A 14,321-nucleotide genomic window follows, 5' to 3' on the forward strand; every position below is an offset into this window, starting at 1 on the left:
AATATAATATATTAAGCTGAGAGGTAAAATAAGTAATGGTGAAAATTGTGATGAGGTAATTATGCATTCTAGTCCCCTAATAAATTAATGCATTTCAGTTCTCTTTTGAAAATACTTTAATTTTAATAAATCAATTCAATACAAATAAAATTTAATTAAATACCATAAATTAAGGATAAATGTCATTATAACGTACTAAATATTTAATTTAATTATTTTTTACTTAATTTAGTTATTTAAAAAAAAAACTCAGTTTCTTAAGTTTTTATTTAATTATTTGTTCAGTTTAAAAGCTCTATTTCTTATTTTCTTAATTTTGTGTAAATTAAACTTAAATTTAAAGTTTGACTAATTCAAACATAAAATTAAAAGTAGACTAAATTAATCATCAAAAGAAAATTGGGTATTAAGTCATTCCTTTAATTCTTGGATGTTAGGCTTTCCCTATCATAATCATTGATTTAAAAAATAATTATTTCTAAATTAAAAATATTAACCTATTTAGAATCAAGGATTTTATATAAATTTAATTCAATATTTTTGTAATTCATTTATTTAAAATAAAAGGATTTAACTTCTTTTTAATTTAAAAGTCTATTTATTTTTGAAAAATAATTCATATTTGAAAAATATATTATTTAAAAAAAATTAATAAAATAATTTATTTTTTAATTTTAATTTAAAAATAAATATATATTAATTAATCTAATTGATATTAGATTAATGTGGTGGCTGAAACAATACTAAAATGAGATTGATTAAAATCATAAGAGAGAAAACGTGAGGTGATGGTGAATATTTATGATAGTTATCCTGATGTTTATGTAATATTTTTAAAAAATAAGGAGAATACAATAAATTACTTAAAACTCGAGTCGTGTTAAAAATAATATACAATTGTCTATAAAATCATTCTCTTTTATATTGTGTGATAACGGAGATAATTATAATTTTTAAAGTCTGCAGTTTAATAATGGATATTGCCAACTAATTAGATTGGTAATCTCGTGATTTATAGCGAAATAAAAATGTATCTAATAACGGTAACTCTATGCCAAGATTAGATTTATTTGTAGAGAGCGAGACTGAGACTTGATAATAGTATAGGCGTTAAAAATATTCGGATTTCATTTTTCTATAATAAAACCGTATTTTTCATTTATTAAATTTTTATTGTGTGGTCTCTGTCGTATACTGACGGTTCATGATTTGTTATGTAATATCATTAATAAATTTAAGTATAAAAGTTTTAATAAGATTTTTAAAGTGTATAAAATAATTTTTTTTAAAAATTATTGTCAGTTGGTTAATTTTGATAAACAACCCTGGAAAAATTATTGTGAAATAAATGAAGTCTTAAAATTTTATGTTTTAAAATAAATTGAAATCATGTAATACTTTTGCCTAAGATTTTTTTTTTGAAAATCATTCGTTCCAGATCACTTGTATTTACAATTTTAATCCCACTGATTTGCTTTAAATTATCAAGAAGATTTAGAAACTTATATGTAAATATAAAATTCTTACAAGCCTATAGTTATTTTTATTATTAATTAAGAAAATATAGTTAGAATATAGTTAAAATAATAAATTATATATTATATTTTCTAATAATACCTCATCATTCATATTGTCTTATTATTAAATTATTTTTAAAATAATAAATATTATTTTTAATATATATTAAATATTTTTTTGTCCTGCAAATATATATTAAATAATGATGTATTAAAAAGTTAACAAATAAAAATAGATTAGATATTTATAATAAAAGTAACTTATAATTTAAAAAAGATTTCAAAGAAATAAAGTAAATTTTTATTTAAGCTTACTTTATTTGTGAGATTGAGAAAGTAATTAAAATAAAACTTCAGTTTTCATAAATAAGTTACAAATTAATGATTTTCTGATTCATCTAAGATCAACACACTTAAAATGTTATTTTAATTGAACAAATTCAGAGGAAATAAAAGGTGACATTAAGGTTATTGGATCCACGGTATTCGATTTAAAATCCAATATTTTTTAATTTAATTTTTATTTTTAAAAATTTTAATTATTTTAATTTAATTTAATTTTTATCATAAAAAAATTAATAAGATCGAACCGAATGATTAATAATAATAATATATTATTTTTTATAATATAAAAAAATTAGTATATGCAGGTTTGATAGTAATTATATCTGAATAAATTTAAAAGATCTTAGATTCTATTTTTCAATCCATTTAAAAAAAATTTGGTGTATAATAATATTGAAATATTTTAATTAAATTTTAAAATAGTTAAAAATAAAATGAAAAAATAAAAGTTGAATTGATAAAATAAATCGTATTCCATTGAATAGACTGTTTTGATTCAAGTAGTTTCTATTAAAAATTAATTAAATTTTATAAATACTAAAATTTTAATTTTTAATTTATTTTATTAATTTAATTTAATTTTAAATCAAACCGATAAAATATTTATTATACTTTATATATATATATATATATATATTATTTGATTTTTAAAATTTATTAATCCATTTTCACGCCAAATAGCTTCACAAAGTGCTCACTAGTCCAAGATTCAGAGACAATTCATACCCAAATTCAAACTCAAAACGGCTTATTAACATAGAACCTTATTCAGCTGGGAAAATTTTCACACCCATATATTTAATCATACAAGTTTACATAATGAAAATTTTAAATTTTGATTATCTTATATTGTATATATATTTATTTTAAAATTTTTAATTATAAATTTGTAAAAATATATTTATTCATTTTTCCATAATCATCATAAATAAAATTTTCAGAAATAAATTTTGTGTAGTAATATTCAATTGAAAATATATATAAACAAAAATAATAACTTATAAATTTATAAAATGATGTCAACTGAAAAAGTTTCAAAAAATTAATATTTAAAATAAAATAATGAAAAGGATGTAATTAATTTCACTTTAGTTTTCGTGCATCCCAAATAGCAATTTTTTTTTAATTTCCTCTATTTACATAGCAGAACCAATAAAATTAATTGATATTCTTAATTTTAGAAAAATATATAATAATTTATAAAAATACATTTTAGATAATTTTTTTTCTGCATAAAAAATTCAAATATTTAATATTAATTCATATTTATATCTAACACTTTCAATTTATCACAATTATAGCGAATAATACTAAAATAAATTTATGTAAATTAATAATAAATTGCAATATAGTCTATAAAATTCTATTTGAATAATAAAATACTTTTTAAATACATATTTTTATTATAATAATATTATTTTTTATTAATCTTATTATTCATTAATTATTTTTACTTTATATAACATCTTAAATATTAATAAAAATTTAAAATATGAAAAAAATAAAATTTTACAATTATTAAAACATATAATATTTTATTATTTAGTATATTATTAATAGAAAGTAAAAAATTTTAAATATAAAAAATGTACACATAATTTATAATATTGAATATAAACATTTAATGAAATATTTTAATATATACTATTTATAAGTGATATTTTATATAATGAAAATTTATTTGCAATAAATATTTATTCAATGTATATATATTTAATATTATATCAAAAATATATTTAATTTTAATATAAAATTTAAATTAAAAAATTATCAATAATATAAAATTTGAGAGATTATATTATAATTTATAGTTAATTTCTACAAATTTAATTTAGTTTCATTGACTATAATTATAATAAATTAAAAAATTTGACTTTCCTTGAATATAAATATAAATTATCATAAAATTTTGAATTATTTATTTATTTATTTATTTATTTAATGATACAATGTAAGATAAAAGTCTATTACTTCCAGAAAAGTTTAAAAGCTTACCTTAAGTGAAGACATGAATATAATTTTTTTTTTGTCAAAAGTTAAAATTCACACACCAACCGTAATCATAGAACCAATATAAGTTAAATAAATAAATAAAATGATTGAAGAAATGCAAAAGGTGTGATCTTGAGACCAACCAATTACCACCGGCAATAGACAGCTGGATAGTTCTGGGACATTAATGTCAAACAACATTTAATACACGCATTAGCATAAAAAATGGGTTTTTTTTTTTTTTTTTTTTTTTTTTTTTTTTTTTGTGGACAAAGAGAGTCTCAGAAAGATATTAGACAAAAGCTAATATGCTTTTGTTCAATTTTATTTTATAGAGAAAGGTCAAAATAATTGAACACAAAGTTTGAATATTAATGGTTTTGGTCTGAAACAGACAACTGGAACGCTAATTGTCATACATGAAAATGACGGATATATAGTGATAATCCTAGTGATTTATTGACTAGTGAACTTTTAAAATACTATAAGAAAAAAGCATTTACAAGTTTAACACCGAGATAGAGAGAATTTAAATAAATTTAAGAAATTTTATATTTTGATATTCACTATTTTCACGTTAAAATAAGTGAAAATTATTTATTTTTTATTTAATATTAAGAATTTTAAATATAAAAATTTTATTTTATTTATTTTTTTAATAATTTTAAAATGAAAAAAAAAAATTTAAAATAAGTTGAATTCTTACCTGTCTATTTTAAAAAAAAGTGTGAATTCAAATAATATCTTCAAATATTTCTAGTTATTATTTTTGTAAGTATTACAAAAAAGTCTATTATCTGAATTTTGAATAATGTATATAATATCATTAATTATTTATTGGCTAAATTTAGAAGAGTTGAACACTAAAAAAGATGAAAAGATTTTTTTATTGAAATTATATTGTTTCTCTTGTCGGTGTCTTTCAAATTGAAAGTGGTCTTGCTTGCTTTTCTTGGATTGAATGTTGAATCTTTTTGAATTTTTAAGTCTAAAGTTCTATAGTTTTCTATACTGTATATGTTTTGAGCCCTTTAATATTTAGTTTGTTTCTTATTAGATTTTTTTATTTTTAAACCTTGGAGCTTTCTCTAGTCAAATTCTGTGTTTGACGAAAAAAGAAAAAAACAATAATATCATGTAAGCATATTATATAATACAACAACCCCAAGTAAATTTTACCAAATAAATTTCTTATTTACAATTTTACATGTAAATAAGAGTTTAAACGAACTAAATTTTATGAATTATTCGAGATTCGCCTCAATAAAAACTCGATCAGATGCAGTTCGTTTTCTAAACGAACCGAGTTCGAACTCACTTTTTCGACTAGTTTAATAAACGAGCCGAACTTGAACTTAACAGTATTCAGCTCGTTTAGCATCGCGAGTTCGGCTCGTTTTCAAACTCGTGAATAAACTCGCGAACAAGCTTGTAAACAGATTCACGAATAAGTTAATGAGTTCATCAGTATCAATCTCACGTCGAAAGTTGAAGAGATATGGAAGATTGTGATTTCTTTATAAAATGATAACCCTTCTATATTTTTTTTTATTAGTTTTGGATTTGAGAGATTTCAATTAATTAAACAAAATTAATTTAAAAATTTTTTAAGGATTTTATAATTTAAATTTTATTTTTAATTTAAATTTATTTATAATTTAAATAAATTTAAATTATATTGAATTTGTTTATAATATAATCGAGCTCAAATTCAAGTCTAAATGAAATTGAATTATAGTTTTTTGAATAGAGTTTGAGTTGGCTCATTAATAAGATAAACGATTTTATTACAAATCGAGTTCGAACCGAACTCGAGTTTAATATTTATTTTATAAATCGAATTTGAGTTTATAAATGAAGTTGTATTCGAACTCGAGTTTAATATTTATTTTATAAATCGAGTTTGAGTTTATAAATGAAGTTGTATTTGAGTTTGAACTTTTAGATTTATTTTCTAATGGAGTTTGAGTTTATCAAAGTTCGGCTCGACTTAATAATACATTATTTAAAATGAAAAACTGCTAGTTAGATATTTTCAAATTTTTCATTTTTATTTATATGATTTGTTTATTTTTAATTTATAGTATAATGAATTTACTTCAGCATAATTACAATACAAATAGGATTAAGAATTTTAAATATATTTAAACTCTAAAATTATGTAACTAATTAAATTTAAATTATAAATAAAAGACAATTTGAATTTAAATAAAAAATCAATCTATCCAATTAATTTTAGACTTAAACAATAATAATAATCATTATTTCTTAGCCAATCATTATAGAGGTCAATTAGTTAAATATTAAATTTAAATATAAATATTTTAAAAATTCTCCTATATACAAGCTTACAGTAATGAATAAAAATTGAGTAAGGCAATCATTACTAGAAACTTTTTTTTTTAAATGTCTAGAATAAATTTGAAAATTATTGGACAACAATGGAAAAAAAAAAATTAAGTCATACTTTCCAACTGAAAATGCTATTTTAAGCCGTATAATATAAACTCTAGAGGGTGGTTCAATTAATTAAGATTTGGACCAGATGATTATGGCACTAATGCTAAAAACATGGAGTTTCATGCAGGAAAAATAGCTCATTTAATTAAATCTCAAAACCAGGGTTTGTATAGGACAGGCCACAAGCCGGTTGGACGGTGCAGTTTTCTAGGTCCCAGCGAGGCAGTGGATTTCCCTACGTTGAGAGTGGGCTTTTATTATGGATCGGCCTTTTTCATATTTCAAGCCTCAAGCCTTTCTTTATATTATTGGGTCTTCAGCATTTAATGCAATGGAATGCGGCTGGGAAAAAAAATAATTAAAAAATATGAGAAATAGTATGATGCTATTCATGCTGTTTGCTAATAGACCATGAAATTATATCACTCATATAGATTTTAGTTTAAGTTTCCAAAATCCTTAATTAAAAAAAATATCGTTAACTAATAAGAGAAGAGAATAAGATTTTATCATTGTGTGAGCTTGTCCTTGAAAGAAGGCATACCTCCTTCTTTATGCCTTTTTCCCTTGTCCGTTAGTGACGTGTAACGGCCTCTTTCGACCACCTTTTATGTTGTACTAGTCCATATATACGGATACCATAGAAATCCTCTCTATGTCAGGCGATCATTTAATTTCCCTCGGTGCGCGCAAATGGGCAGGGCTGCGAAGTGACTGGGTCTGTTGTCTTTCCTCTTGTCAGATCACATAGTTGAATTTTTGCTTTCCAGGCTTGGGCTTTTTTGCGACTCGTCCTGTTGCTTGTACTGAAATTCGGGCGGAAACAGTTAGACAGGTCTGCCGAGAGGCACTCCGACCTTGAAGTCTGTTTTGAGGCTTGTTCTGTCCTTATAGGTCTCGACTCGGTTCGGAGGAGATGCGAAGTCTGACGATTATTAAGAATAAATCATTTGATTTGGTCTAATCTTTAGAGAGGATGTTATCGAAAGGGGCAATTATAAATTTAAAAAATAAATAAATATAAAGGGACGTTTTGTAAATATAAAAAAGAGTTAATGCTTAACAGGTACTAAATTTTTTAATTGGGGATAGTTTCTGGCTCTGAACATAATTATTGTCTTCACATTATGAATGTTTACCAGAATGGCACCACTCAGTATTGCTAGTATTGGGGAAGTTGTCACAGCATGCTTGTACGGTCTCATGAAACTTTCAATGAAGCTGCATATTTTGGACAATATGTCCAAAGACTCCACCAATACAAACAGCGGCATAACTTTTATTCCTAACTAAAGCGAAACAGGGGACGTTGTCACCCCCCAGCCAGCCTGAAAGCTGCTTTAGTTGTTAGAGATATAAAAACTTTTTTAAAATTCTCACCTATTGAACTTAAATTTTCTGGTTGAGTATTTACTTGGTATATATACATAGTATCAGAAATTCTCAGATAAAATAATAGATTTTAGGCACTTATATAACTTAATTAGCATGAATGCATGATTTTCAATTGGAAAATTGAAAGGGACGATGCTTCTATTTCCCATGGGCTCCTACTTTTCTACCTATCTTCACCCATACTGCAAGCTAAGATCATTAAAGATTTTGCCATTTACCAACCCAAAATTTTCGCCCCTTTTCTGGGCTGATGTGAAGAATCTTTAACATTTCCTAGAAAAAAAAAAATTTTTTTAAAGTGTTATGAAAAAAATAGAAATTTAAATGTAAATCTATCGTATAAGTAATTAGGCTAGGTATGAAAAAATTATTTTATAATTTTAAAGTTTTAACAATTAAGTTAGTGTTTAGTTTGAGTCAAATCTGATTATAAGTAGAAATTTATAAAATTACAAATTACTTAAAGATCAGAAATTTTAAATAAGTTGCATACTATTGGTTATCATCCACTTATTTTAAAATTATAACTTAACAAAATAATATATATATATAATTTTTAAAAATATTAATAATTATTAACTATTTAAAAATAGCACATATTTCATTGGGTCATTTAATTAATACTTTGAAACATCTCTTATACAAGCACTTCAAAGTAACCAAAAACTCAATTATTCTTTTTAATACTGATTCATAATTTTAAATAAACTTTAAATAAAAGTCGTTAATAAATATACCAATTAAACATTAGGCAAATGCTCCAATAGCGCTTCTTTTTGTTATAATTTTTTTATTTAATTAATTTCACACCTTTTATTAAATATTTCAACGTATTCACTATATTTTTTGATAGAATATGAATTGAAAATAAAATAAAATAAAATAATATTATAATAATCAATTTATATGTTATTATAATCTAAAAAATAAAAATAGATAATAATTTTAAAATAATAAAAAAAATTAATAAAAATTATGAAACTGATGACCGTTGGGTTTTTAGCACGTGAACTGAGGTCGGATCTTAGAGAAGAAAGCAGGCCCAAAGTCCATTAGAACCTATTGAGCAGATCGGCCCATTAGCGCGTCATTCAACCCGTAATGGAAACAAGCCGGACTGATCTAAGGTCTTAATCTCTCAGAAGAGAGTCTAGCACCAGTAATGTGACGGGAGTAGGAGACCAAGCTCGACTATGCCCTGGTCCTATCAGCATATGCACCAGAGGGGAATCAAATAGTCGTCTGACGAGTATGGGCGAGCATATACATCTGCATATACGAATCTGCGTGACAGAATAGGTGGCTGTAGCATGGTGACGGTTATGCGTAAACAAATGAAAAAAAAAAGATAAAAACGTCACCCCTCAAACTAAACTTCCACGCACTTGTAAACCCTATTTCAGGATATTAGAAACTAAGAGAGTAATTTCTAATAGAAGTCAATACTATCAAATAAAAAATTACCCAAACTGAAATAAAAATTGGGGCCAAGAAGCTCAATAAGTAGAAAAGCTTCCAAGAATTCCAATAGGCAAGAACCATGTTTGATAAAGATGACAAGCTTGTTAAAGAGCATGAAGAAATTGAAAATTTGTCCAATGCTCAAAATGCAAACTTTTTTTTTAGCTATTGGTAATGATAATAACATTAAAAATGTGAATAAAGAAGAAGTAATAGAAGTTACATAAAAAACATGTGCAATGATTTTTGGTTTTTTTTTTTTACGACATTGAATAGATTAAGAAATGGAAAATGATCATCTATTGGTATTGATGGATTATGAATTGATCACGAGTAGAAATATAGTTAAAGTCCTTATGTGTCTTAAGCTTATATTAATAACATTTACAGCAATTTCAACAAACCTTTTCTTATTATTTTGTGCTTAATATTTGGTCAAAGAAAGTGTGCACAGCCAGCAATGCCACCCAAGCATGACATTAAAAAAGAAGAAGAAAGAAGAAGAAGATTAGAAGCATATAATGGTGCCCTTAACTATGGCTTCTTTTGGGGGGAAAGAACTATGGGTTCTATGATTATTGAAAGTGTTTTTCTAAAAAGAAAAAAAAAGGCAATAAAAAAAAACTATTTCTTTTACAATTTTTATAATTACATTCTATCATTTTTTTACTGAAAATTCATATTTTTTACGATACCATTTATATATGATATTATCTTTTCATTAAATAACTAACAGAACAACCATATAAAATGACATTTAAACTGATTTTGTTAAATCATATAACCGATAAAATATATTAACAATGAAACAATCAATCACGTACGATAATACATAATTATTAATAACTGTTTTGAAATATATATTGTAAATTCGTTAAGAGGTAAATATTGAGTATAAATAGCACCATAAAAAATATAATGTTTAATCGGTTAATAAATCACATAATGTAATTGCCAAAAAGAAATTGAGAATGACCTTTTAATTATTATTTCAAGGAAAAATATTGAAGAGAAAAGAAAAGTTAGTTGTACCTTATATGTGTGTTCATTGCAGGGCAGATAAAGCTTTTCAATCTGCAATTCTAACCAGAATTCTTCTAAAACAAGAAATCACATGCATCAAAGAAAGGAACCAAAGACCAATATTTTAAGGAGGAAAATGTCATGAGATGGTCAATACCCATTCTTTTTTTACAATTATTTTATTTAAAATAAAAAGAAACACTAGTATCCAATATACATACACACATAATAAAAATTCATAAAAATAATAAATAAATCTGACTGATTCTTCGATAAGAATAGCATGGCCCCTCCTTTTGCCCGGATATTTCGTTCATTTCAAGGCAGATAAAATTTTTAATGAGAACATGAAGGGATTTGGATCTTTCTCAGTTCTTCTCTAGTCAGTAGTCACCTTCAAAGATATCCCACAAAGTCCCAGCAGCCCAAGAAAAAAAAAAAAGAAAAAAGAAAAGTAAAAGCAAAGACCCATTACAATATCCTTGGAGGTTGTTTTTGTCCTTTCAGTTTTCATCTTCATATCATTGGCTTTAATGCTTTCCAATAGCTAAAAAGTCCAAATCCACAAACCCCAAACACACAGAGAGAGATAGAGAGAAGAAAAATGTCAAGAGAATTTGCCCTGTAAACTGCAAAATTAATTAGCAATGCAATAAATAATTTTCATGATAGTGTGCAAGCTAAAGGGATAGAGTAGGAGTAGTAGACTGTGTACAAGGACATCTGGAGACTAGAACAGGACATATTAACAGAAATGGTGACGTTTTTGGTACTTTGCAGTGGCAGAGACCAAAACATTTAGGTCCACAAGCACAAGCCAAGAAAACCAAGAAATGCTTTAGCTTTTCTATCACTGAAATGGCAATGTACACATTATAATAACACTACCCACGAAGTGAAAACGTGGCAGAGCTTTGATATGATCAAATGGGATTTAACTCATTGATATTTAAATCGTCTCAGAGCTGAAAGGTGAAAGGTTTCGAGAGTGTAGCCAATTGTATAAGAAAAGAAAATGGGAGCAAAGTTTCTGGTCCATAAGCAGAGCAATAGGTTGTTAGGACACATATACATGACCAACCACTACACTTAAATTTTGCTGTTCCAAGGCACGTGAACTGCTCAAGAATCACAATTCACTCGCACCAAACAAACAAACAAACAAGGAAGAAAAGGAAGTTGGGGGAAACTAAACTCCAGCCAATGAATTTCTTTTCTGCATTAAATGAGTTGGTAAGTTGATAAAGAAATGAATTTCAGACTGCTACAGCACAGCTAAATTCACAAATTAACAATTGCGGAGAACACAATGAAATGAATTTAATGTAGTCAGGTCAGCCATGAATGGGAGTAACCAATGCAAAATCTAGAGAAAAACAAAAAATAAAGAAGAAGCATTGATCTATGCAATAAGGATCAAAAGTAAAAAAAAAAAAAAATCTATAGCTACAGAGAAGATAACCCACTTGAATGATCCAGTTACACAAAACCAAAAAATTAATTATATGGGATTAGATCTCACAAGGAGTAAGAGCTATTAGGCATCAGAGACCACACTAAATTCATCGTCTTCTGTTGGAGCTGGCAAGTTAAGATCTATGAGATTGTTGTCAAGTTTAGCAGAATTTTCAACAGCATTAGTGATTGAAGTAGCCATGAGATGCGATCTTTTGTGCCCGCCAAGTGCTTGTCCAGAACCAAACAGCTTGAAGCAATATGGACACTCGAAAATTTTATCATTACCTTCGTTGTTTCTTAGCTCTGTTCCATTTAGAGAGCAAATCCTCTTGTGGGCACCCAATGCCTGTGAGGATCGAAACAGTTTCTTACATTTTTCACATCTCAACTTCCCACGAATCTTACTGGTTTTGATGTCCTCATGCTCTTCCAACATCATCCCAATTGATTTTTCTCCATCTATATCTTGCTCTTGATCTTTTTCTTCATTATTTCTCGTCCAAACATCTCTTGAAAGCATCATAAGACACCTAGCAACATCTTCTTCAGGGGAAGTATCAGACACGGAACTTACCGGTTCTGGTTCTGCCGGCGACTCCTCCGAACTTGGATTCTTCAACTTAAGTTTCTTGACATCGAAATTCTGCTTCTGATTCTCCGGAAAACCCGATTTCCGGGTCCTTTTAGATCGTCTACGAGTTGGGTTTCTTGACTCAGTCTCGCTTTCTCTATCTTGAACAACAGACCCAGCATCAACAGCAAAAGAGAACTCAGGATCTGCGAACCTGAAACTCTTCTTGGGATTCTCTCTCAACCCATAAATCAAAGCCTTCTCTTCAACTTCTCTGTTCTTGATTTCTTGCTCCTGTTCTTCACCAGAGAAAGAATATGAAGATGATGCTGACTCAGTACGGTCTCCGGGTTGTTGCTGAGGCGCCATAGTAGCCTTTGGAGGGAGAGGTAAGGTGGCTAAGTGGGCCTTCATGTGACCACCCAAAGCTCTGCCATTAGCGAAAGTTCTAGCACAGAGCTTGCATTTGTGCCTCTCCATTGAAGCAGAGAGCAAGCAAAGATCAAAAGGGCTCTCTACCTCTCTCAAAAGCTAGAACAAGCGTATAGAGAGATTAGAGAACTTAAAAGGAGTAGGTGACAAGCATTCCTCCACCAAAAGGACACACACACAACCCAAAAATTATGATATAATATATATATACATATAATTTTTCTTTTTAAATCACAGAAACTTAATTCAATTTATTTTTTTTTCAAATTTTTTATTTGAAATGATATTTTTTAATTTATAAATTTATTTATTTACTTTTTAAATAATTTTAAAATGTCTAATAAAAAATTTAAATTGGAGTGTTGAAATATTTTAATACCTTATTTTTTTATTTGGTTTTTTAAAACCTTCATTCATTGAATAACCTTAAAGGATTAAGAGTAAATTTAAAATTAAGATAAAATTTTTAAAATATATATATTTTTATTTAAAAAGAGGTTTCTTTTAAGCATGACAATATTTTAGACGTTTCAAAAACTCTAAAAATTTAACTTTTCTAACTTATTAATTTCATGAACTTTCACTTCACTGTATCCAAACATTTGGTTAAATGTTTTTTTTTTTAATTTTTATTCATGAACATAATTTTTTTTATAAAAAAAAAAAGTGATAATGAGAGTAGAGAGAGGGACAAGTGACATGCAAAATTGCAAAATCTTACTCATTTGGATAAATAAATTATATGTAATTCACCTTTTTATCCTTTTATTTTAATTTGCATTGCATTTTTGGAGGGGTGATATGGTAATTATCATTGGTGCTGTTATCATCCAATTTTTACTTTTCCACACTTAAATCTGGATTTTCAATTTGAACATATGAAGCGGATTTTGCTAGGCTTTGGCCCCATTTGCTTAACTTTTTCATGACGATTTCCGTGACCTGATTTATGAAGCATGCTTTTTATATTGACACGAGCTTATGTGTCTCTTAATTTTAGTTAATAATTTCTATAATATTCTGTAATATAAAAGGATGGTAAGAATTAAAGAGAAATTCTCTTGTTTGGTTTGTTTTTGTTCTTCGAGAGAAAGGCTTTGCCCCTGTTATTTAGCTGTTCTCCTTTGCTCCGAATTCTCTCTTTCGATTGCTCGGAGAATGGGTTCATCTCTTTTTTTTTTGGGCAATCTGAAAGCTGCCTCCTTTGACACCTGTCTCTTGTAGCGACAGTAGAGCATTCCATCTGCAGATTAAGGTTTCTATTTTCATGAGTCTTGATTCTCAGTTGGGATGTTGTATGAAGCTTATTTGCCGGCTTGGCTCGTTTCCTATGCAATGAAATCTCATTGTCTGTGGAAAAAACAAATCTTCACTATTTTTTTAAACAAAATAACTAGTCATTCAATTAGTTTGATGAATTATTGTGCTTTAAAAGTAATGATAAAATATGTTACTTTAAAAAAATTAATTAGTGGCGAATTTTTGCTTAAATTTATAATTATGATATCATTATTAAAATCATTTATTAATATATAATTAAAACTCAAAAGAATCAAAGTGAATTTTAATTAAAATTTTAAAAAAATCAAATTAATATACTATTATTTATATACAGTATACGATAAAAATATTTAAAATTAATTTTCAATTTAGTTTTAAAATAGCTT

General features: G+C 26.3%; 1 protein-coding gene across 1 annotated transcript; it reads right to left on the reverse strand.

The window, feature by feature from the left end:
• Positions 1 to 11,488: 11,488 nt before the first annotated feature.
• LOC110621680 (zinc finger protein ZAT4) lies at positions 11,489 to 12,816 on the reverse strand. The gene has a single exon (XM_021765961.2). The coding sequence runs from the start codon at positions 12,700 to 12,702 to the stop codon at positions 11,731 to 11,733; it is 972 nt and encodes a 323-aa protein (XP_021621653.1). The 5' UTR covers positions 12,703 to 12,816; the 3' UTR covers positions 11,489 to 11,730.
• Between the last annotated feature and the right edge of the window lie 1,505 nt (positions 12,817 to 14,321).

Source organism: Manihot esculenta, chromosome 1 (genome assembly GCF_001659605.2).
Source record: "Manihot esculenta cultivar AM560-2 chromosome 1, M.esculenta_v8, whole genome shotgun sequence".
NCBI lineage: Eukaryota > Viridiplantae > Streptophyta > Magnoliopsida > Malpighiales > Euphorbiaceae > Manihot > Manihot esculenta.

Bases quoted from the DNA above. Each gene is read 5' to 3' on its own strand.
- LOC110621680 (XM_021765961.2), bottom strand. From the start codon at position 12,702: ATGGAGAGGCACAAATGCAAGCTCTGTGCTAGAACTTTCGCTAATGGC.